This window comes from Asterias amurensis, chromosome 14, assembly GCF_032118995.1.
Source record: "Asterias amurensis chromosome 14, ASM3211899v1".
Classification (NCBI taxonomy): Eukaryota; Metazoa; Echinodermata; class Asteroidea; order Forcipulatida; family Asteriidae; genus Asterias; species Asterias amurensis.
Window position 1 is genome coordinate 17,505,187 of NC_092661.1, and position 24,793 is coordinate 17,529,979.

At 38.0% G+C, this 24,793-nt stretch overlaps 1 protein-coding gene across 1 annotated transcript in view; it reads right to left on the reverse strand.

The window, feature by feature from the left end:
- LOC139947069 (uncharacterized) overlaps positions 1 to 22,918 on the reverse strand; it is a 57,398-nt gene extending 34,480 nt beyond the window's left edge. The window contains 1 exon segment of the mRNA XM_071944903.1: positions 22,484 to 22,918. Within this exon segment, the coding sequence (XP_071801004.1) occupies positions 22,484 to 22,754 (271 nt within the window). The 5' untranslated portion in view covers positions 22,755 to 22,918.
- Between the last annotated feature and the right edge of the window lie 1,875 nt (positions 22,919 to 24,793).

Consider the following 24,793-nt stretch of genomic DNA (forward strand, 5'->3'; position numbering starts at 1 on the left):
AAGGCCCCTGCAGCAGGGGACCCATCCCCTGGGTGTTTGCTTAGTGGGAAGTCAGAGCTATTTCAGGGGTCTTGGGGGTAAGGCCAAAACAAACGAAAAACATGTATAGCGACCTCCCTTTTTGAAAAGAGGAAGCAATGAGGGTTTCATTTTTTTTTTTTTTTTCAAAATGGCCTCCAAACACTTTTTTTTTTAGACAAGTTAAAAAAAAAAAATTAAAAAAAACATTTCTGCTGAGATTGTTCAAACATGGAGAAAACATTGATATAAAAAAACATCAAGGTACTTTTTGTAAAACAAAACACAATGTCCACAGATTTACATTAAACTTACACAGTTTGAAGATAATGATAGCAGAAAGCTTCCCTTAAAATAAATATCACTTGCTGAGGTGCTGTAGTTTTTGAGAAATGAGTGAATATAGTTTAAATGTTAAACATGTTTTACATGCTGAAATAATTTTCGTCTCACTGACACTCCCAACAATGAGACAAACATTATTTTTGTGACTCGTTTTACTCATTTCTCAAAAACAAGAGCACCTGTGCAAGTAACATTTTCAGGGAAGCTTTTTACCGTCATTATTTTCAAACTGTGTAAATTTAAAGTAAATCTGTGGACAAATCTGTGTTTTGTCTCCTACAAAAAGTTCCCTGGGGTAGATTTCACAAAGGTAGTCCTAACTTAGGACTAGTCCTAGGCAATGCTACGAGATAGGACTGGTCCTAAGTTAGGACCAGTAACTCATCATAACTTAGGACCAGTCCTACCTCTTAGCATTGTCTATTAAGACTAGTCCTAAGTTAGGACTACCTTTGTGAAATCCACCCCAGACCCTTTAAAAAGGAAGCAGGCAGGGGCGCTAATCTTGTTTTAATTTTTGTTTGGCCTTAGGGGTTGGTTTGTGATGGAATATTGTATCATGGTGTGGTGAAGGAGTATAGAGTGCAAACTTTGGACGGGTTTATACAGTAACACTGTAAAGGTTTCTAAAAGGGGAACGGAATATATGTGCGAGAGAAAATAATTCAAAACCCAGTTCACTGTTGTGCTGGTGTGCTTAAACTGTGCGCCTCATGGTGGAGGGAAATAGACCTTCATATAATGGAGCATTACAGAATTGGTTTTTGCAAACAAAACAGTTGCTGGCAGTGTAAGCACTTGATGTTATCCACCATTATGAATCAACCATGTACAAACAAAAACTGGAAAACCTGTCCGAGTTTTATCAGCCATCTGGGTCACGAGAAAATAGTGGGGGAAAACGATTAGGCCTAAACATTTTACATCACTTTTTTTTTTAAGTGAATAAATAGCTCAATGAGCGATAAACTCCAAACGAGAAATTAATTTTAAAAATATGACATTTCAGACAGAAAAAAGATTACCGGTACACATTTTGCATGACATCGATAAAAATTATTTTAAAAAGTGAATAAAAAGCTCGCTGGATGATAAACTCCAAACAGGAACTTAGTTTCATTTATTCCTCATAAAATAAGACATTTTAGAGAGAAATATTTCAAGGGATGTTTTCTACATATCATCATCATTTTAAAACCATGTTTTTTATGTAAATCTGTGATCTTAGACAAGTTTTGTTTCCGTACCAATCCTAATTTTACTTTAAAGACTCTGGACACTATTGGTACTTGTCAAAGACCAGTCTTCTCACTTGGTAAATCTCAACATATATTAATAAAATAACAAACCTGTGAAAATTTGAGCTCAATTGGATGCCAAAGTTGCAAGATAATAATGAAAGATAAAACACCCTTGTCACACCATGGTCCCAGGAGTACTACTTCCAAGAAATATGCACAAAAAAACCTCTCACGAGCGGGGTTAACTATTTCCTGGTAATAAGTTAAGAGTATTTTTTGTAGTGTGAAAAGATCAACCAAAAGTTCCCGGGAATCTCTCGGGTATTAACTATAGTACCTCTCTCTCTCTCTAGTAGACCGAGGTCAGATTTATGTTGAGGCTCGCCAATCCCTGTCTATCTTTCATTAAATGGGAAGATCAGCTGGAAGCACCCCGATGTCCCTAGCAACTATAGTTTATAAAAAGGGCTATAGTAGTCCTACATGTAGGAAAAGGGCATCTAAGGTATTCTAATTAACATCGCTTGAGAACTAGTCAATGAAATATTTTCCAATTACAAATGACATTCATAGAGTCAAAAGTATTCCTGAACCACTGATTTGAAATCAAGATGCTGTGACAAAGTTACCTGACGTCAGTGTTAAAGTGTTAAGAGATTTACATTTACACTATGGTTGTACATGTACCTGCCATTGAACTTCTTTTATACATTAATCAAATTCGTGTGCATCTTCAAATATCACTTGTCTACAGTGTGTAGTAGTTCAGTTTAAAAGGCACTGGACACAAGTAATGTGGTTATTGTCAAATCTTCTCACTTTGTGTATCTCAACATATGCATCAACTAACAAACCTGTGAAAATTATGACTCAATTGGTTGTCGAAGTTGCGAGAGAATAATGGAAGAAAAAGTAACTTTGTCAAACAAGTTCTGTGCTTTCAGATGCCTTGAATTTGAGACTTCACCTTAGCTGAGGTCTCAAATTTAATTAAAATATTTCAGTCAGAAATCACTTCTTTCTCGAAAACTAAGTTACTTCAGAGCATGGAGCCGTTTTTTACAATGTTTTATACTATCAACAGCTCTCCATTGCTCGTTACCAAGTAAGGTTTTAAGCTAACAATTATTTTGAGTTATTACCAATAGTGTCCAGTGCCTTTAAAAAGCATCCTTATTTGATAATGTGAAATCGGCATCGCGAAAAAGCCGGCAGCCTAATAAAATGACAAGCTAACTCTATTTGTAGTACCGCTGGCAAATCACTGAAGTATAGTTCAGGGTAATCCCTACACACAAGACAATAAGCCCCAACTGTGAGATCTCATTAGCCAGGTAAAGTGCACTGACCTCTTGCCAAACCAAGCCATCCTAATTCCTACAGCGCTGCCCTCCTACATTTGAGTCCAAACAGGCTCTCCTATCCGAGAGTCGGTATCACAGAACAAACAGCCCAACCCCGCCTCACGCACACATTACACAGAAACAGGCAATCATTACCGAGGATCGGCAGCCATTTCGTCGGCTCTCAGTCAACCGGCATGCCTTTGATTAAAAAGGAAGAGATGATGGGGAGAAAAAAAACACGAGTGTTTCTGTAGGATTTCATTAAAAGCTATGCCGCGGGGTCAGATGCTGGATCTGTTCGCCTGCTCTCCCCTTAGACCCTCGGAATCCAAGGGAGAAGTCTTGGTGGGGGGGGGGACTGTAAAGGCGACTTGAGGAACAACGATATCCAGGCAGCTGGAAATGACTGGATCAGGGGGAGGATCTGTAGTCTAATTTCTATGGATTGATGCGGTCTTAGAGCAATTGGAGCAAGTCAGACATGTAGTGAGATGAATCGTGTTGCGCTTTGTATAGTACATGTACTTGTAGATCATGATCTTTATGTACTGGCATTTCGTTATCGGTATCCAATCAGATTCAGACCTCCTATGAAGAGGAATACATAAAATAAACCATATTTAGGAGGATGGGTTTATGTATTACATGCACGTACAGAATTGGTCATGAAGCGAAGATGTAAGAATGTGTACAATGAACAATGATGGGTTTCATCATATTTTTCCTTTTTTCTATTGTAATGCTTTTAATATTAATAACTTCTGTCATATTTTTAACGATTGTGAATTATGTCGCATTTCAGCAGGATGCTGCGATGACATTTAAACAAGAAATAATAAACCATAGTTAACTATGAAAGACATACATGTACGCCCAACTTGGACAGTACATACATTTTGTTTTCTTATTAAGTGATTACCCTTTGTGGAAATAAATGTTCGTTGAATTGAATTGAATTGAATTGAATACTGTACATGTACATGGCTAACGCCTCAGGAATGTTGCACTGGCATGAATTTCAAAATTTGGTGAAATGCTTTCAAATGATTATTTCATGTAAAGTAGACAAACTAAGCTGTCAGAAACCCCTTTTGCTTTTTGTCCCAAGTAATTTGATGTGCTTTTATGACAATTTGAAGTTTAAGCAACTGTCATTTTCGTGACAATGTTTTACTCATTTCTCAAAAAAAATACAGCACCTCAGCAAGAAACATTTTAAGGGAAGCTTTCTACTATCATTGTCTTCAAACTGTGTAAGTTTATGTTAATCTGTGAACATTGTGTTTTGTGTTACAAAAAGTAACCCAATCCTTTAAGAAAGTGAATTGCATTTGTAATTTCCACACTTAAGTTCCCAGCAAGAAAACACAACAAACGAAGAACTTTTTCTTTATCAAATAAAATCTTTGCTTTACATTATTCTCATTATTTTTTTTTTTTTTTTTTTTTTCTAAAATCATAAATCAGACTGGATTAGTAAGAATATCATTTCTGAATCAAACAATTAACACTTTGCCTTTAATGTTTTTGATAAAATAAAAATCAGATATGATTGCCCCAAAAACCCTTTTGTTTTTAAATTAGGCAGTACCCAAATTTATTATTGTAAATTTTGATATCATAAAGCCCGGTTCATACTTTCCTGCAAATGCGAATGCGAAGCGAATTTGACGTGAATTTGACGTCACACCCTCCTTTTGCAGCGATTATTCGCAAGGGAGTAGAGCAGAGGGCAACTGCTGCGAATTGTTCGTTGCAAATTTGTGACGTCAAGATTCGCTTCGCATTCGCATTCGCAGGAAGTAATGAACCGGGCTTAAGTCCATTTTATAACTTTCATTCAGCTCATGCAACAAAGGAAAGTTAACACTGACATCTGGATTTAAAAAAATCAATCATACGACAGTCAAAGGATCTTTCCAATTATCTCTTTAAAATGTGATGATCTGGAACTGGAACCATGGGTTGTTCAAGGTTTTGGTTCCAACTAACGAATCATCCAGATCCAAACTATTTTTATGGGGCCATATAAAGAGTTGACGAGCCTTCCTCACAATGAATCCCAATGAACCATTGACGTTTTATTTTCACTTAATCACAAAGAAGTTCTGGCAAGATTTTGCCAGCACAATTAGTAGAGGTTGACATAAAAACTTGCGTGTGAAACAAAATGTGGGTAGCGAATATTTTTTTTTTTACACACTAGTACGACAACATTTCTCCATGTTTGCAAATAGTTTAAAAGGAATGGTGGACATGTTTTCTGCTACAGTAAGCACAAAAATTTGCTTACCGTTCAGCAGCGCTATGAAATTGGGCCCGGGTGAATTGGGTCAAGATAAGAACTTGTTATTATTATTATTATGGGTACACAATCACTCATTGTGTGATGAGGTGTAATCTACAATTAGCATTATGCCACATACAAATTAATAATTAACCAGGATCTGTACCAGGACGTTCACATAAAATAAATATGAATCATAAACCCATACGTGTATAAAGGATCGTTAAACCATTTCATTACACAGTTTAAAACTGAGGAATGCAATACTTTATTGCAAGGCATTTTAATTTTGAATGGATTAATACTATTAATCTGCAGTATATTAGTTCACAGATGAACTAGGTATCCACTTCACAAAGATACAGTCCCAACTTAGGACTAGTGCTAGGACTCTTCAGGAGTTAGTAAAAAATTGCTCTCTTAATGTAAAAGAGTGAAAAACCACTTGTTTTGTTCGCCATATCACTCTTGCAAAGAGCCATATGGCGAGCAACTCTTCTCGGAGTGAAAGACGGGTACTTTCAACTCTATTTAGAGTGAAATTCGTTCCAATTTCACTTAAAAAGAGTGACACAGACTGACTTTCACTCTCAAAAGAGCTAAACTGACACCACTCAGACAACAGCATGAAAGTTTCACTCGTTTACATTAAAAGAGTAAGGCTAGTCATAAGTTAGGACAAGAAACTTGTCCTAACTCTTTGTGAAATCCACCCCTGGGAGGAGGATTGAAAGAGAAGGACGGACGGATGGGAGGTGGGTAAGGACCAAAAGTGGACAACCCATTTTCCCAAAGATCTGGTGGAGTAAAACAAGAATTTCTGTTCAAATACAGGACCTTTTAAAAAAATTTCATTTATTTTCTGCCATCAGACATTTGAATTTTTACACTTCATTATACACCAGCCGTCTGAAAGTGAACAACGCAAGTTTCCAAATTGGTGGTCGAAGTTGCAAGATAATAATGAAAGAAAAAAACACCCTTGTCACATGAAGTTGTGTGCTTTCAGATGCTTGATTTCAAGACCACAAAATCTAATTCTGAGGTCTTGAACTCAAATTCGTGGAAAATTACTTCTTTCTCGAAAACTATATTACTTCAGAGGGAGCCATTTCTGACAATGTTTTATACTATCAACAGCTCTCCATTGCTTGTAAACAAGTAAGGTTTTATGCTAATAATTATTTTGGGTAATTACCAATGGTGTCCACTGTCTTTAAAATACAAACAAAAAAAAGCAGCTAGTTTATAACATTTTTTGTCATTGGGTAATGATTGATCCAGCGAGTGATTCACACACACTCTCTTAGCCCTTTCCCCCTATTACTTTTTATTTTAATCACATGAAGTGTTTAGTAATCAACTCTCTGATGACAAAATAGATCAATACGGCACGCATGTTAACGCTGTCTTTGTGTACACTCTAGTATTGGACGTGTCCTTTGTAGGGAATGTGCACGTGTTATTGTGAGTGTTTCTTCTTTATCAACGTACGGTTCATGTTAGTTCGGCACATACAACAAAGAAATCATCCACCATTAGACGTCTTTGTGCTTTACAATATTGTGTATATATGAGGCCATTGGCTGATGGAAATAAGAGGGGAATTGTGTTGAGTACACAGGCTGCCGTCCAAATTCATAGCCATAGGTTTTTCCAAACAAGAGCTGCCAGCATTTACATCTTGCAATCAGGGGGATTTAGTCCAAGGCGCACACGTAATTATAAAAAAAATATGAATTCAGATAAAAAGGTCTTAAAGTTCTCAATCCAGTGACACTTCATTCTTGTTGGGTTGGGGCAGGGCTGTTTTTTTCTTGATAAAGGGCACCTCTAGGAGGCAACGTATACATCTCTAATGGAACATTTAAAGGGGCACCAAGGCACTGACCAGGACCACATTTTGTACATGTAGCTGCGTAAAGCACAAAAAGATGATTTTAAAGCACAATAAAAGTACCAGAATAAGGTTCTAGCCAAACTACCATGTCACGCATATATGGTGGCAACTATGCATTTTTGGGTACTGCGTCATGTCCGCCGAGCGTCTTATCCTCAGGAAATTACGGTACACTCTAAAAACTAAAGAGTTGAATCCAACACTTGCATTAGTTCGGTGAGTGACTACACTTTGAAAGTGTTGCATCCAGCGTTTTGTATGTTAAATCTAGCATTTTAAATGTTTGATCCAACGCAAAAAGGGTTAATTCAACAATTTAAGTGTTACGTCAACCTGATCCAACAATTCAAAGGAAAAAGGTTGAAGTAACACTTAAATTGTTGAATTAACCCTTTTTGCGTTGGATCAAACATTTAAAATGCTAGATTTAACATACAAAACGCTGGATCCAACACTTTCAAAGTGTAGTCACTCATCGAACTAATGCAAGTGTTGGATTCAACTCTTTAGTTTTTAGAGTGTACATAAGAAATACATGACAAATTCAACACCAATATTGTGTATAAACATTGTTGTACATTGCGTAATTTAATATCATTGCACCTACAGGAGACTACACTTGGATTCCTACGAGTTGTACAATCCCATGAAGGCAAATTTGTAAAAAAGCTACCGACTGTAAAAGCGTTTTTTTTTTTTCTTTTTCTGTGACTTCTTTGTCAGATGCCAGCACAAAACTGTTCCACCTAATGATCACTGAGCCCAGCTCTCAACAAAGTCCTTTGTTGAGGGTACCATATTGGCCTGTGTAGGAAATTATTTGTTGATGTACAGAGTTAGTGGACCATAAATTGGTGAGAAAGTCACCATTGTGAGAGTTCTAGTGAAAGGTTGCCGCACAGGATTACCACAAAAATAAAATATTTGTGATGCGTGACTGTTTTGCTTTTTACAGTTAAACAGAAATATAAAAAATCAGAGAGAAAAAAAAACATTTTCAAAAGACACCAAATACATAGATTACACCACACACCAACAGTCAACAGATCATTTGTCTGCTGCACCTTTTCCAATATTTCCAAAGTTCTCCACCCGTTTCCTTTTCGAATCCTTTCAAGCAAGCCTGGAAATTTCATTTTTGAGATGGCAAGGCCATTTTCATTTTGCAAAAGGCACTTCCATTGGAAAATCTTAAAGTCCATAGGAAACTTTTGAAGGGGCACCAAGGTCAAAACCAGGGACAAGGGAGGCCCGTGAAAGCCAGGCTTTGGTGATGACCCCGACAAAACGTTTATGTAATTAATTTTTTCGGTATTTTTTGCTGACAAGCTGACACTTTCACATGTGACTTTCATTTATTATTTCTTGATAATTTTGACGATAAATCAGCATCACCAAACAAGACCCTAGATAAACGCTTTAAAGGCAAAGTATACATTTGGTTTGTGGCAACGATCGATTGTTTTCTATAGAAATGTAAAACTTCATGTCAAGAGGTTGTGGCGTTTTTGAGATATTGCCAAAAATCCAGAGAAAAATATTTCCACTCAGGAAGAATAATTCAGAATACACAATCTAAGAAGCCTTTTGTGACCAGTAACATTTCTCAGATTAAAATTTGGGCATAAAAAATGTGTTAAAGCCATTGGACACTTTCGGAACAGAAAAAAAAAAGTTCACAGATTTACAAATAACTTACAGGGTTTACAAAAGGTAATGGTAATTAGGACTTCTCTTGAAATATTATTCCATGAAATGCTTTACCTTAAAACAATTATCAATTCTCGATATCGAGAATAATTACAGAAAACACATGTCATGACACGTCGAAACATGCAAAAACAAGGGTGGGTTTTCCCGTTATCTTCTCACGACTCCGATGACCGATTGAGCCTAAGTGTCTTAAGTTGTGAAACACGAAGTGTGGGCCTTTGGACAATACTGTTTACCGAAACTGTCCAATGGCTTTAACAAAACCACATTACTTTGTAGTGAAATGTTTCTCAAAATGCTTTATACTGCTATAGGCTCCTAACCAAACTTTTGTGTTGCCATTAATTGTAAACGAGTGATTACCAAATGTATACCTTCACTTTAAAATTCCTTTGTTTATTATAGGGAATTGACACTGGCAAAGCCAACCACACAGCTGTACTGCATGTCACTTCCCTGATCCCCCCCCCCTCCCCCAAACACACTACGGAACATTCCCATCATCTTATTAAAATACCGATCATTCATTCCGATCTGATATCGCTGCCTGGACTCGATTTCACAAAGAACTCAAATTCATCGTAAGATAAATTGTCAGTTCTACCATAGTGGTTTGTATTGTGACATCACATTTTACTTAGCAACTAAGATTAACTTGCAGTTAAGATCGGTCTTAGCACGTTGTGAAATCGGCCCCCTGGTCATCAACACATCTCCTTCTGATTCCTGGGGGCGATTTCACAAGAGTTAAGACTGTCTTATCTCGAGTTAGGACGAGTAACTCGTCTCGTCCTAACTTAAGATTAATCTTAAGGTCTGCACACTATAGTGCAGGGTTGATCAAGCCCTAAGATTAGTCTAAAGTTAGGAAGAGTTTTGTGAAATCGACGGCTGATCGCCTAAATGCTCATTCATGTATCATCATAGACACTTTTCAGATATATCATGTTGTCTGCAACCCTTGACAAAAAGAGATTTCAGCATCTTTTTGATTTGAGTTCTTAACCCAGGGCAATTGCATCGATCATACAGGTAGCTGTCAATCAGAACTACACTAGGGGTAAGCGACATTCTATACCTGTACAAGATGCCAAGTAGCGAGTTGTTCCTGGCAATAGCATTTGTTGCCTCCATGAAGTAGGCCTGTACTCTCTTAGTATCTCTGTGACCAGTCTGTTTCACAACAGAGAAGCAGGTCACATTTCTTGGTGGGGTGGGTTTTTTTTAGGACAATGATCAGACTGTGAATACAACTCCCAAAGGGAGTGCTTCCAAGGAGCCACAAGGTGCAACAACTTGATCCATGAACCATACAAGGTAAACAACGAGCTTAGGTACACCATGGAGAAAATACAATGATTATTTACATTTTACAGACACTATTTTGGTCTGTGTGTTTTTAAGTAATTTGAACACAGAACTTTCTTTTTACAAAAGAAGCTTAGCACAACGTAAGCACAACTTAAGCACTATGCTTACAGTACAAGTAAGGTTGCCAACCAAAATACCACACCCTACATGATGTACATGTGTGCCCTCTCTATGACTGGTATCCAGCTCATTCTTGCTTAGCAGCAATGCTTATTATGTCAACAAAGCAGAGGGGCTATAAATTTGGCCCTGGGATCTTTTTAACATCTGGATGTTTAGTTTATAATATGTAATGTTTTATGATGTACACCAATGTGTAAGCCCAACAGTGGTTTTTCTTCCTTTGTTGAAACTAAAAATAAATTAGATTAAATAAGATTTGTAAAGTTTGTACATGTAGGCCTACACTGCAACTCCATGAGTAATTATAAATCACAACCAACGAAGGTCCCTTCAGATTCACGCACATAAATATAACCTGAAGGCCTATGTTTATATTGCACAATGAACACAGTACACTAGAATTTACCTATTGTAAACAGTACAGTATACAGTATTGACAACAAGAAGAAATCCAGCTAGTGCTGATTTATTCCACAACCAAGGTCTTCTAATGTGATTCCCAAGTTGTAAATATCAACCTTTTTTTCTCCCGTCAACAATAAGATGGGGCTAAGCCAACCCTGTACAATGACTGACATTTGTAAGACCGAGTAAAAAAAGAAACATGTTTAGCGTCCAGGATTCAAAAAAAAAGGAAGGAGGAGGGGCTTGTTATTTTTTATTGTCAAGTAGCCATTGGTTTTTTTTACTGTTCAAACACACAATAAATAAATGAAACATGTCGGACAACAACATTGAGATTTTTTTGCTGAGGTTGTTAAAAAATCATTTTAACAAAAACAATTTTTCAAAAGGAGGCAGCTTCTAAGAAGGAAGCTAAACATGTTTCTTTTTTCACTCGGCCTAAAGCCCGGTTGAGCAGAGCTCTCCTTCGCCCCCGCTTCTCCCTGCGACAAGTCCGTCAAGGTTACCTGTTATACATCATTCTGAGCTTGCGCTTGCGTCAATAGAAAGTGTGAAAGAGGTTGGGGAAAAAAACTGGGACAAAAACAAGCAACAATAATACCTCTGTACTAGGGCTTCAAGATTAAAGTGGTTTTGAATATTTTAGTATATTTTACAAGGATGTGAGAGAAAAATTACAAAATCGCATACATATACAATTACAAATGGGTAATTCTTAACCCTTATCACGGACTTCTTCCGTTTGTAAAAGACAATTTAGAAAAAAAGGAGTCTGTGATTTGGGATAGGTAATAAGCTTTATCCATTCTGATTGGTCAAGAGGGCATCACGAGGGGTTGTTTGAACGTATGATTAAACACCAGTAGAAAGTGTTGAAACATGGGCGTGACACGCAAGCTTGCACCTGCTGTGCTTATCAGACAGTTCCTTCATTCCTATTGGTCGAGAGCAACGGCTGGAACAACGTCACTGCAAGCCTGGAAGTACATTCAGGCTACAGACACCATGGACTCCGCTGCCCCTGGTCTTGGCCTTAGTGCCCCTTCAAAAAATTTACTAAGATTTTCTAATGGAAATGCCCTTTGCAAAATGAAAATGGCCTTGCCCTCTCAAAGATGAAACTCCAGGCCTGTCACTCCACTGAGATTTCAAAGGCAGGCCACTACACTTGGGTTTTTGGGGTTTTTTTTTTTTGTGTTTTTTTTTTTGGGGGGGGGGGCCATTTTACACAACTTATGAGACTCTGACTTTGCAAAGTCACTCAACCCGGCGGTGTCCATTTATTAGGAGCAAGTCATCATCGTGGGAGTTACATTACTGAAAACACAAGGTTCAATCACCTGAAGCTGACAACGCACCAAAAAGCAGGCAGACCCCGCTGGGTCAGCTCTCATAGTTGGCATCGGCTGAGACAGATTTATGATCAGCGAACTAATTCCAGACGCTAACAGGTCCGCTAATGGCTTGCCAGTTTACCGAGTAATTCACGCTCCCTAGTTTCTAGTATCTAAGATAGAGATATAAGGCACCGAGTGAGTGAAGCTACACTACAACAGGCTTTGGGTGTCTGGCGACTTGCATAAAAAGAAGAACAAATTCAACGGTCTCAGTTTTAGCGGAGGGCCCTGGAGGATGCAGTATCCTCGGCAAGAAACATCTGCAGTGTCAGCTTCGATGCAAAGCACATATAAAAAAAACTTTGTTGCGCTGAAATCTGAGAGCTGAGTAGGTGCTTAAGTACCACGTAGCAGGCTCCCCACTAGGGGGATTCATGTTATCATGGTTATTTGTGAGGCACCTACAGCACTCAATATTATGCAGATTGTGCTATTTCATCCATTATGGATTAGTAGAGGGGCCTAGAGCGGTTTACAACCTGGACAGGGTTTATGCTCGTAATATGGCGAGTGAAGATACTCAGTGCACGCTACGCCAATTTGGGCTGTACGGCTTATTTTAATCAAGGGTTGTGTACAGCGTGAATTAATGCAGACCACCAAGCTGAGGCCAATTTTGATGCGCTTTAAAGTGCATAAATTGTTAACGTTTGAAATCAATTTGTGATTTAATTAGCAAGCAGTGTCAATGCAAATGCAGCATTTCCCACACTGTGTACATTATCCACTATTGTACATGAACACTGTAACTGAGCATCATGCAGGCCTGTGTTCTTGAAAGGTCAAGGGCACCAAGGCACTTTCTCATTGGTGAAGAGCACCCTATGAGGAAACTGGACATTTCTACTGGAGCGTTTCAAGGTCACAAAGGCAATGATCAGGGGGGGCATAGAGGCAATTGCGTTTGTTGCCTCCATGAAGTAGTAGGCCTTGCACAGTGTTGCCACCCTGGAAGGGATTGGTCCATTGGTGCCCAAATTCATGGCCCTGCTTCGTTGGTTAGCGTTAGCGGGGAATTTCCATCCAGTAATGGTTTTGCTTCAGCAGCAACAGGTTTTTCAAGCAATGTTCAAATTAAGTTAATTCGAATTTTGGTATCACCCCTGTTTCTCCTGACAGCAGCGTACATGTAACTGTGTATACTGTAATGTTAGAAGCATCGAGACCATACCAGCTCTTCTCAGAGCCAAAACCTTATCCAAAAGGTTCCGTAAGTTTCTAGAGTTTTTCTTTAAAGCTGAATTTGTAGCCTTAAAGATTTTATTTATCTTCTCTCATGTTTAAATGTCTCTTGCCAACGTTTTAAATGTTTCATTTTTTATTTAAAAAATATTCCTCTTTGTGATTGCTTGTTTTTTATGTTTTAAATATATAATAGGCCTACTTTATAAGAGATTGCTTATTTAGGTAGTGATTTGGTTCACTTTTGGGCAATGCGCCAGTTTGTTCTAAGTATTTTGATACGTCCTTAATGATTTCATAATGTTTTTATATATTTCAAGTATTTTGTTGCTGTGAGGTTTTGATGTTTTTGAATGAATAAATGAATAATTGAATAAATGAATAAATAAAATAAAATTATTCCATTGCCCTGTATGTTCTATGTATTTTGATACGTCCCTATTGATTTCATAATGTTTTTTACACATTTCAAGTATTTTGTTGCTGTGAGGTTTTGATGTTTTTAACGCCTGAATGAATAAATGAATAAATGAATAAATAAAATAAAATTGTACAGGTAACTCCCATTTCCGTTGTCCTCATTATCTCATCTATAGCCATTCAACCCGATACCACTAGATCTCAACCAAAACCACAACCAATCATCTAACATATCCTGTGATTAAAACCACGGTAAAAATCAGCGGAAACCAAGATAGTCAACTACTTCCCCCCCCCCCTCCCCTGACTGCAACCTTAAAACCCTTCCAGGGCAATCCAACATCAAGATCGATTCTCCTCAATTCTAAAACTGTTAAAGGAACATTACAGAATTGGGAAAATAGAACGCTCCGGGGATCACCTCGGGAGTCGTAGTTTTAACCATACATGTAGCACTCGAAGCAGTCAATATTTGTATACTATCAACAGCTCCCCATTACTCCTTACCAAGTTAAGCTTTATGCAATTTATAATTACTTTGAGTAATTACCAATAGTGTACGCGACATTAAAGGAAGCTTAAGAGCACAAAAATCATGTCTGTCAGAGATGGTCAGAGAGCAAGATCGCATCAAGGATCAACCTTGGAGTCAAACACTAAGAGAAGACTGATCTCTTTTGTTAACGGCGATACTCTGCAGAACTGAGAGATATTTGTGAGACTCAGACTCGACATTTGAGCATTTTTTTTTTTGAGACAAAGATGTTGAATTCAAAAAATAAAACGAGACTACCGGACTTGTCTTGTCATGAGTTTACTGGCCCGACAGTGAAATCACTGGCCTCTGGCCCCAAGGCCAATGTAACATTGCAGGCCTGTATGCTTCCATTTTGAAAGGGCAAGGGCACTAAGGCATTTTCTTCATGGTAAATTCGAGCCCTGATCTTCTGGCAGCGCCTGAATATCATTGACTAAGCGCTCCTGGGACAAAGTTACATGTACATGTCAGCACTCAGAGCTAGATCAAAGAGCATTGCTTTAAATATATTCATGTCTGGGAAAAAAAGAAGAAAAAAATATTTACAGAGTAGACTAAAAAACAGCTCTGACTTCAGATAAAAGGCTGAAATTAATCATTCTTGATTATTCCTGGTAAAAAAACGTTATCGATGCAAGAAACTGTTGGCCCTAAACCTTTGTACTTTAATTTTTTTATAGAAAACCAATACAAATGTAATCAAACCGTGATCTGGCATTCTATAAAATAAAAATTGTAATAAAAAAAAAATTGTTTTTTTTTTTAAATGAACTGTGCATTGAAATGCTTGACAAAATGTATGTTATCTTTTATTTTAGATAAAAGAGTCTCAACACTTTTAACTTTATCAAACCGTCAATGATGCAAGAAGTATTTTATCAGACAGTGCAGTGGAAGTTCACTGGATTCTAAATTCTAAATGCTTGCTCCACGTCACGAACAAAAAATCTCTTATCGGACAGGAGACAAATGAAATGATGGTCAGGGCCATCAATCTTCATTAATTATCATAGGAGCTCAATGGCGCTGATAACCGGTAAGCCTTAAAGGCAGTGGACACTATTGGTAACTACTCAAAATAATTATTAGCATAAAACCTTACTTGGTGAAGAGTAATAGGGAGGGGTAGATCATATAAAACATTGTGAGAAACGGCTCCCTCCGAAGTGCCATAGTTTTTGAGAAAGAAGTAATTTTCCACGAATTTGATTTCGAGACCTCAGATTTAGAACTTGAGGTCTCGAAATCAACCATCTAAATGCACACAACTACGTGTGACAAGGGTGTTTTCTTCTTTCATTATTATCTCGCAAATTCGATGACCGATTGAGCTCAAATTTTCACAAGTTTATTTTTTTTGCATATATGTTGAGATATACCAACTGTGAAGGCTAGTCTTTGACCATTACAAATAGTGTCCACTGCCTTTAAATAACTGGCTCCTCTCTGCTTGTCACTGTCACTGTCACTGCTGTACAAGTATGCAAGATTACAGACAGAGCAAAAATATAATTTTTTTTTTTTTTTCATAAAAGGAGGCAGCCTCTACAAAGGAAGCAGGCAGGGACGCTAAACAAGTTTTATTTTTATGTTGGCCTTAATAGAAGATGAAGATCCTTGCTGAATGGTTTAGCCTACACAGTACATGAATTTGGATGCTTTAACGCCTCTCCCAACACTCTCCAATCCTATCATTACAACATGACACCTCTTCACATATAATTTGACCCAGGAGAGAATAAATAACAGCATGGATTATTGATTACACTTGACATGCTGTGTGTAACGTATGTATCCCAGCATAGTATTTCATCTGCTAAAAATGCCCTGGGATGTACATATGTACAGTAATTATGTACGTCAAGGTCAATCTTATTGTAAACAAAGGTTTACAAAATGGCCCAAAACCAGTTCATGTACATTGTTTAGTTTAGTTTTATTATACTTCACACTGGCATAAAAACATAAATCAAGATACACATACATGTACGTACAAAGAAACAAAATAGATTCTAAAGTAAAATACATGTACCAAGCCAGTGAGTGGCAAGGAGGAACAGGTGACCAGCACCACTACAAGCATAATGCCTGAAAGCAGACACTAAGGGGTGAGAGAAAATGGCTTGATCATGCTTCATGTTTGAAATGGCACTTTCTCCTTGGTTACATGTAAGTGCACCCCATGAGTAAAATTACAAATGTCTACTGAAATAGTAAATTTCTACTGCAGAGCATTTCAAGGGCACCAAGGCAATGACCAGGGGGCAGCATGGAGGCAATCGCCTTTATTGCCTCCATGAAGTATCAGGTCTGCATGGAGGGAGAATTCCAACACAGTGGGGAAACCCCCCTCTCTATTTCTCTGGAACTTAACACATGAGCCCAGGTAAGCATTTTTCCACACGCAGTAACGATTTTAGTATCACATTTCCAAGCCTGATCTACTAGGCTGCAAAAGGACCTGTCCTCCTCCCCACCCCCCCCCCTGGCAATTTGATTAGCAGATGGCAGCCCATCGATTAGACACTGCCATAATTCAGAGATAATTAAATGAGGTTCGTATGAACTTGACCTTGTATTAGACCCAATCAAGTAATTAGTGACTCTGGTACTAATAGGGAAACATCTCCACCGGACGGACGGGTGTTAAGCTTGCTCTGATGAATAGCTGAGTCTAACTCAATACAACGTGTACAAAAAAAGAGAAATCATGTTTTTCTGTGACAAAATTTTGCAGGGCTCGGATTTAACACTGGACCACAGGCCTAAACGCCGAGTCACACTGCAGCGATAACGAAAATGATAACGATCACAACGCAAAGAGAACGCATTGTATTGGTTGAATTGCTCCACGCAGAATATGCACACGCTCATTCAACCAATAGAATGCGTTCTCTTTGCGCCGTTATCGTTATCATTCTCGTTATCGCTGCAGTGGGACCGGACCTTTAGGCCAGTCATTTCAGTGTCGGGCCAGTAAACTCAAGAAAGGACAAGTCAAGTGGTCTCTTTTTATTTTTTCAATTCAATATCTTTGTCTCAAAAGATTGATGTTCAAATGTTGAGTTTGAGTCTCACAAAGATCGTTCAACCTTGCTCAGTATCACCCGTAAAAAGAGAGCTGAGATAAATCTTTTCTTTAGTTGCAAAAAGGCTTGAAAATGTACCAGCAGACAGACCAGCAGGTTTATTTTTCCGGAGTGAACATAATAAGATATGAAACAATCTACCAGTGTTCACTTACACTATCGACACCCCAGCCGATTAATAAAGTGTAACGGAGCTCCACAATGAACAAAGCCAGTTTTCAACTTGCCCAACAGAAGAAGAAAAAAAAAAAAATTTTTGTCATAAATCAAAGTTCATGTTCTGAAGTAGTGGATGTTACATACTGTGAGGGTTTCCCACACACCTGCCTGACCTCTGACTCTATGATTGTAGACTCAACATGAAGCCTAAGGGTTGGGTGCCAAATCTGGGGCTTTTACTTAGAGCTTTGTTGTCACACGAGGCAAAGGCGACTTGGAGACGACCAACTATGGTGCTTGTTACAGGACCAATGTGGTAGCACATGAGTAAAGCCTGTTTCAGACTTTCTGCGAATGCAAATGCGAAGCGAATTTATGTGACGCAATAATCAGCACGCACCCCTTTTTTTATTGTGACGCAATGATATTCGCTTCGCACGAAGCATTCGCAGGAAGTATGAACCGGGCTTGACTTTTACAGGCTAGCACATGAGTAACTTTTAGGGAAATTACAGGCAACATCATGGAGACAACCAATCTGCAGTCATGCTGCCGGGAGTACTTTGGTACATCTTACATGTAGCTCATAAGACATTTTTCCAACATGGTCTTATGGTCCACAAGAAAAATAGGTACTAATGTAAACAGTGAAATTTGAATGGCTTATCTTCTTCTTGGAGATTGCCTGAAACTGGTCGCCTGTAAATTGCCTCATGTGACGTTTAACATAAAGACAGTGTAAATTGTGTTGAGTATCAATGATCCTCCAGAGATATCCAAACTTTGGCTCAGCTTTTTTTTCGCTGTGTATTCAAAGGAATACCGCCATTATGAGATTAATCCACAGGTAAATTGTCCCGTGACATTCTAACCACTCATAAAAACCAGTCTTTTCAACTCGATGGCGATTGTGGAAGAACTATTAGGCCAAATAAATTTTAAAAACATGTTTTTGTCCTGCCTTTTTGAAAAAAAAAAGGAGGGCCTTTTTTTTTCTTTTCTTTTTTTCTTTCTTTTTTTTCAAAATGGCCAGCCAACACATATCTTTTCTAAACACAACTGGCTGGGCCTTTTTTTAATCAAGATTCTTTTTTTTTTGTCTGAGGAATAATTAAAATGTATCTTTTTTTATTCTTAAAAAAATATATATATAAAAAAAAGAGGCGCCCAGGACGCTAAACAATTATTATTATTTTTTTCCTAAATCCCTGATCATCAGTCTCAACATGGCCCATTACATCACCTCAGTTGAAGACTTATCATCTTACAACGCAATCCTCTCAACAGGCTTTATTCCTAAGAAGGTGACAATACCCCTACAGCATGGATTTTGAAACTTTAATCAGAGGGTCAATTCACACGTCTAGCCAATCTGATTATGCCATGAGCACATACCTTTGTTAGGGTATTGGAAATAATTGCCACACTGTACATTTTACATGTATGAGCAAAATCATTTCAATGCAAAATTCTTTTTCACAGAACTACATGTGGGGGAAAGTACCGAGTATAAAACACAGTGCTCTACACAACCAGTGAGAGGGCAAAAACCAAATAATATTTTGTATCCCCTGTGCCAATAATAAATGGTTAAATGTAATGTACATGTACATTACATGTCAAAAGAATGTGTGTGTTGATATTTAAGATTTTGCTAATCTGGAATCGACCCATAGAACACATATTGTAATGTACACTCAAAACCGCACCGCATTGCATGAAAACATCTTCATTCAACTCAAAATTCTAACTTAAATACAAGTTGATTTTACCAAGAAACATTTGTTGTGGACATTTAATTCGCCTTCTACTCAGATCAATGTGTACAATGGTAGTCAAACCGAGGTTGGAAACTAGTCAAAATACAAAAAAGGGAAGTTTTTTTTCTTCAAAATGGCCCCTCGAAACATGTTTCTTAAATACAAAAAACATCTCAAGCATTTTTTTTGTTTTTTAAGAAGCAAGCAGGCGGAAATATTCAAAACATGTTTTTATTTTTATTTGGCCTTATTAATGATAATAAATCATGATTGAATAAGCCAGAGCTCGAAAAATAATTTTCATCTCAGTTTTAGAATGCAGTGAACGATCCCCCTTGTATAGCATTAATGTATCAGTTGCTACTCAAAAGTCATCAGACTTTGCCAAGAACCTCAATTATTAGCATTCACTGTGCACAAAATCTGTTCAGTCAAAATATTTTGTTATAAATGCAAAATTGCTGGATGAAATTGTTCCCTAGAATGTAATAAACGTATTAATTTTATTTACCAGTTTTGGTATTATGTCGTGCAATATTTTACCATTTCTCAAAAACTACATCACCTCTTGAAAGCAGGTAACATTTTAAGGGAAGCTTTTTACCATCATTATCTTCAAACTGTGCAAGTTTAATGTAAATCTGTGGACATTGTGTTTTGTGTCACACAAATAGACAGTACCCAAACCCTTTAATGTTCTGACATTTTGACCCTATTTTAGAGTCTCTCTTGAAGGCTTAAGTGCAGGAGCCAGACCATCTATCTTTTGCATTAATATAATGAGGAAACAAAACAATTTTGCTCACTCAATTGTGTGTCAATTAATGTACATAATGATAACCACATGTATCATTTCATTGTTAACCAAATTTCAATGACAAATTTGTACGGAATCACAAGGATACCATATGGCACATTTCATTGTACATTTTTGAATTTAGAATTAGCCCAAAGCCACTCAAGTTATTGATTATATTCCTTCAATATAATTATTGGGTTGTAAGTCAATTAATAAAGTCACTGTTGTTAACCCATACATGTAGATGTCACTGTTAGCTTGATTAATTTTACATTATCAACACGCATGTAATCCATCCAGTTACATCCATGGACCTTTGCAGCCAAATGGGCCACTTCACTTGGTAAAATAACTCAAGCCTGCTACACTTTTTTACTTACAAAATTGAAAAATGTGATTAAATAAAAAAGGTTTCTTGTGGCTGTAGTGTAATTCCAAGCAATTGCAGGCCTGAGTTTTAAAGATGCTATGTCAGATTTTTGGCCCCAAACATTAACAAAAAAAAGTTTAACATTTACTTTTAATGGTCAGGAACCATGACAAAAATTTAAAACGTTCACGTGATATATTGTCGGGATCCCGACTAAAAACTAATTTTGAGCACTTTATTTCACTGCTACTAATAATTGGCAGACTTTTTCGAGCAATGGCTCAAATGAAAGCTTGTAACTTTCTCGACCCCCATCAAAATACCTATTGAATTTTAAATCAAAAGTTTTGGGTCAAATCGTCCAAAAATCTGACATGGCATCTTTAACATTATTGTCAAGATCGGAATAAAAAATAATAATTACATTTGTGGTAGCCCGTCTAGTCTACATAAAGGCTAGCCAACATTTGTCACAAAATTATATACAGAACCATTAAAAAGGTAAGCATTTCTGATAAAATAACGAGTACAAATGTGGCACTTGGGGATTTTTCCTCCCTGATTGTTACTCTCACAGAAAGGGAAACAACAAAAGTTCATGGTTACAATCAGGCCTGAAGGGGGCGACTGGTGCGACTAGTGCAACTAGTGTCGTATCCACGATATTTGTTAATTGCTCAGTCGAGTCGCAACCTCCCTACCGTTTTTCAAATACCTGAATAACCGTGCCGCTACGACTACTACAAAAATCGTCTTGATTACCTACACGATAGTTGCGACTAACTGTTTGATGAACCAATTGTGTCGCTCTCAACTATTCATGACAACATAATTTACTTTACGAAAATATCACAATCAGACATCAGTGACACAATCCTTTCAGCGTGAATTTTTACTATTACACCTGCGGTAAACATTATTATTATTGTTATTATTATTATTTATTTATGCCACAATGCATATTGGGAACTAAAAAATACATTGTAGTTGCGACTAGTGTCAAAGCCGCGACTATTTGAGGCGCGACTAGTCGAGTATTAAATTTCACTTGTCGCCCAGCCGTCGATTTCACCATGGAGGTAGGACCAAACTCTTCCTAACTTAGAATTAATCTTAGGACTTAGGATGAGTTTAGTTCCGTATCCAAAGACGTTAGGGACACATTTAACCATCCTTAGGTAGGACGGGTTACTTTCTACCTTTCTACCTTTCGTGAAATCAGCTGCTGGCCTAGGATTGTTAACTTTTGGTCCCTGACTGCAGGAGGCTAGATGATTATTATTGGACTCCTTATTATTGCACCTATTCCCTTATGTACAAATGATGTATACACCTCTAGTTTCTTCCCATCTACTAAAAAGAGTGTAGAAAAGCGATCGCTAAATTTTGTCACTTTTTTTAAGATGACCATCAATGAAAATGAGAACACCCAGGGCCGGCAAGACCAAGGGAAGGGACTCGCAGTCACACTGTCACTAGACCCAGCAACTGGGGCGCTGTACTCCTTTTTTTTTAATTTTGACATTATTGGTCAAAATTCACAGGAGTACAGCGCCCCAGTTACTGGGTCTACACTGTCACAGACTCTCGTTTGGTTGGATACCCCACACAAAGCCAAAACCACAATGTGCCCTCAAAATGACTCATTTACATTGTTAAATTTAAAACCTTGGAAGTTTACTTCTACATGTAATTCGATAAGGCCTCTTTTTCTTCCAGCAGACACCCCCCACAGTGCCCACCTTCACCACAACCGCATCCCAAAACAACACGTCCCCCCCCCCCCCTTTGTATTGTGTGTACAAAACAATGCACATTATTTTTGCCACACGTTCAACACTAAACCAAAACACACTTAGCAATTGTAAATAATTCGGCCACCACCTGCGTTGATCGGATTAGTTATGGTTATAGCTCCGTGGATGGGTTCCGTTTAATTTAACTCTAATTTTCGAAATTGCTTAACAAAAATTAAGATCTGTTGTTAATATAAAAATAATAGTGTTTTTTAGATACTTACGAACTTTCACAGCCCTTGCATCAAGAGTTCCTAATATATCCTCCAAGTTGGCTGCACGGACCGTCAGGCGGGTTGAACGGTCGTAAATGTCCCGGGACTCGGCGCAAATCTCATCGAAAATACTGGTGGCGTGGTCGGCGATATGTGCCAACTGTCTGACCAAATTTGCCAGGCTGTTATTGGAAACATTTTCCAACTCCGTGGAACATCCGTTCGGTAGGATTGTGTTGCTCACGTAAAGAGGCTCCACTCTTCTGTTAACGAAAGGCATCTTTTGGGGGGACGTGGTCTTCCTAACATGGATAAGATGCCAAGTCAAAAAATGGGTGTTTACATGATCGATTTGGGGTTCATTTTGTCTACAAATGTCTCTCGTGCCATGCCATTATTCCTTCTGGTCCTGCGTATGTACAACAAAAACAGCATCATGTGTGTACGGCGTACGTTGCCAATCCGATCCTCACACACAATGTACACAAGTGAACGTACACTTCAGTACGCACAATGCTAGATTCATACACTGCACACTGCAATGAAGTACGAACTACACGTTCTGTTCATGGAATCCCTCACAACTCGTCGATCGTGTGTACAATACACACACGCCACCTGTGTCCTCTCTCCACATCTTATAATTTTTGTGGTAAATTTCACTTAAATTTCTCCTTGTTAAATGTATTTCGAAAATATTCCATACATGCTGTCTCAAGACGAATAATTAAATTCAGAGAGCTTCGGTTAACAAAGGATTCCATTGTGCGCAATGTATGGACCAATCAGGGGGCGTGAAAATATTGATTTAGATTTCATAATTATATATAATAATAGGGTAGAACCAACCATTCACAAAAGCTCATTGATGGGGGCGGCGCGGGAAGGTGAGAACCAACGGCAGATGGGCCATGGACTTCGGTCTCTTGAATTAAATATATTTTAGGCAAAATGGACGAGAGTTTCTATCTATCTAGCTTTCAATGAGTATACACATCCCTCCGGAGGAGTATAGTCGTTCTTGGTTAAAGATGCAGTGCCGTAACGTATCGCCGTTGGATGGAGAAAAAAACTCGTCTAAGATCAAAGATTTACATAAATCTTACACGGTCTAATGATGATAATGGTAAAAAACATCCATTGACGAAATATTTTTTATCTGCAACGTCATTTTTGGTGAGAAATAAATAAAACTAGTTACTTTATCGCTCAGTGGGCGCCATGTCTTGCAAAATTTTTAATCGTTTTTTCACTATTTTCTTGTGTGGCTGATCGATCTCAAACTTCTACAGGTTTGTCAGTTTATATGTATGTGGTGGATTACATAAAGTGCTCACACTGTCTTGTTAGCAAAAAACAATTCTGTAATGTTCCTTTAAACTTTTTGTTTTGTTTTTTAGTATTGGGTTGCCGTTGATGCACAAAAACAGAAAAGTATAGTTGCCGAACGAAGCCCATCTCTTTAAAGTGTGGTACATATGCAATGCATTGAATGACCAAAATTTAAAAGGAGTAAATTAGTTCAATGATGTGTGACCTTGTTATCATTTCTTGTGAAAGCTCCCTGGTCAAATTTTGGCCGATTTAACCCGAACATTTATTTAAATTTAGTTATAATAGATGTTAAATTTGCATCGGGGATAAAGAATATTAATTTTGGTTTTTACCCATACACCGATGTGTGTTAGCACTGTATACTCAGTACTTTCCCGAATCCTGTGAAAAAATATCACAGGCATGTTACTCGGGTGGGATTCGAACCCACGACCCTTGCAACTCTAGAGCAGTGTCTTACCAACTAGACTACCGAGGTTGCCCGGAAGCTAGAGGCAGTTCGAATCCTATGTTTTGGCAGCGGGTACCGCAACGATATAATAGATGTTAAATTTGCATCGGGGATAAAGAATATTAATTTTGGTTTTTACCCATACACCGATGTGTGTTAGCACTGTATACTCAGTACTTTCCCGAATCCTGTGAAAAAGAGTAACATGCCTGTGATATTTTTTCACAGGATTCGGGAAAGTACTGAGTATACAGTGCTAACACACATCGGTGTATGGGTAAAAACCAAAATTAATATTCTTTATCCCCGATGCAAATTTAACATCTATTATATCGTTGCGGTACCCGCTGCCAAAACATAGGATTCGAACTGCCTCTAGCTTCCGGGCAACCTCGGTAGTCTAGTTGGTAAGACACTGCTCTAGAGTTGCAAGGGTCGTGGGTTCGAATCCCACCCGAGTAACATGCCTGTGATATTTTTTTTTTCACAGGATTCGGGAAAGTACTGAGTATACAGTGCTGACACACATCGGT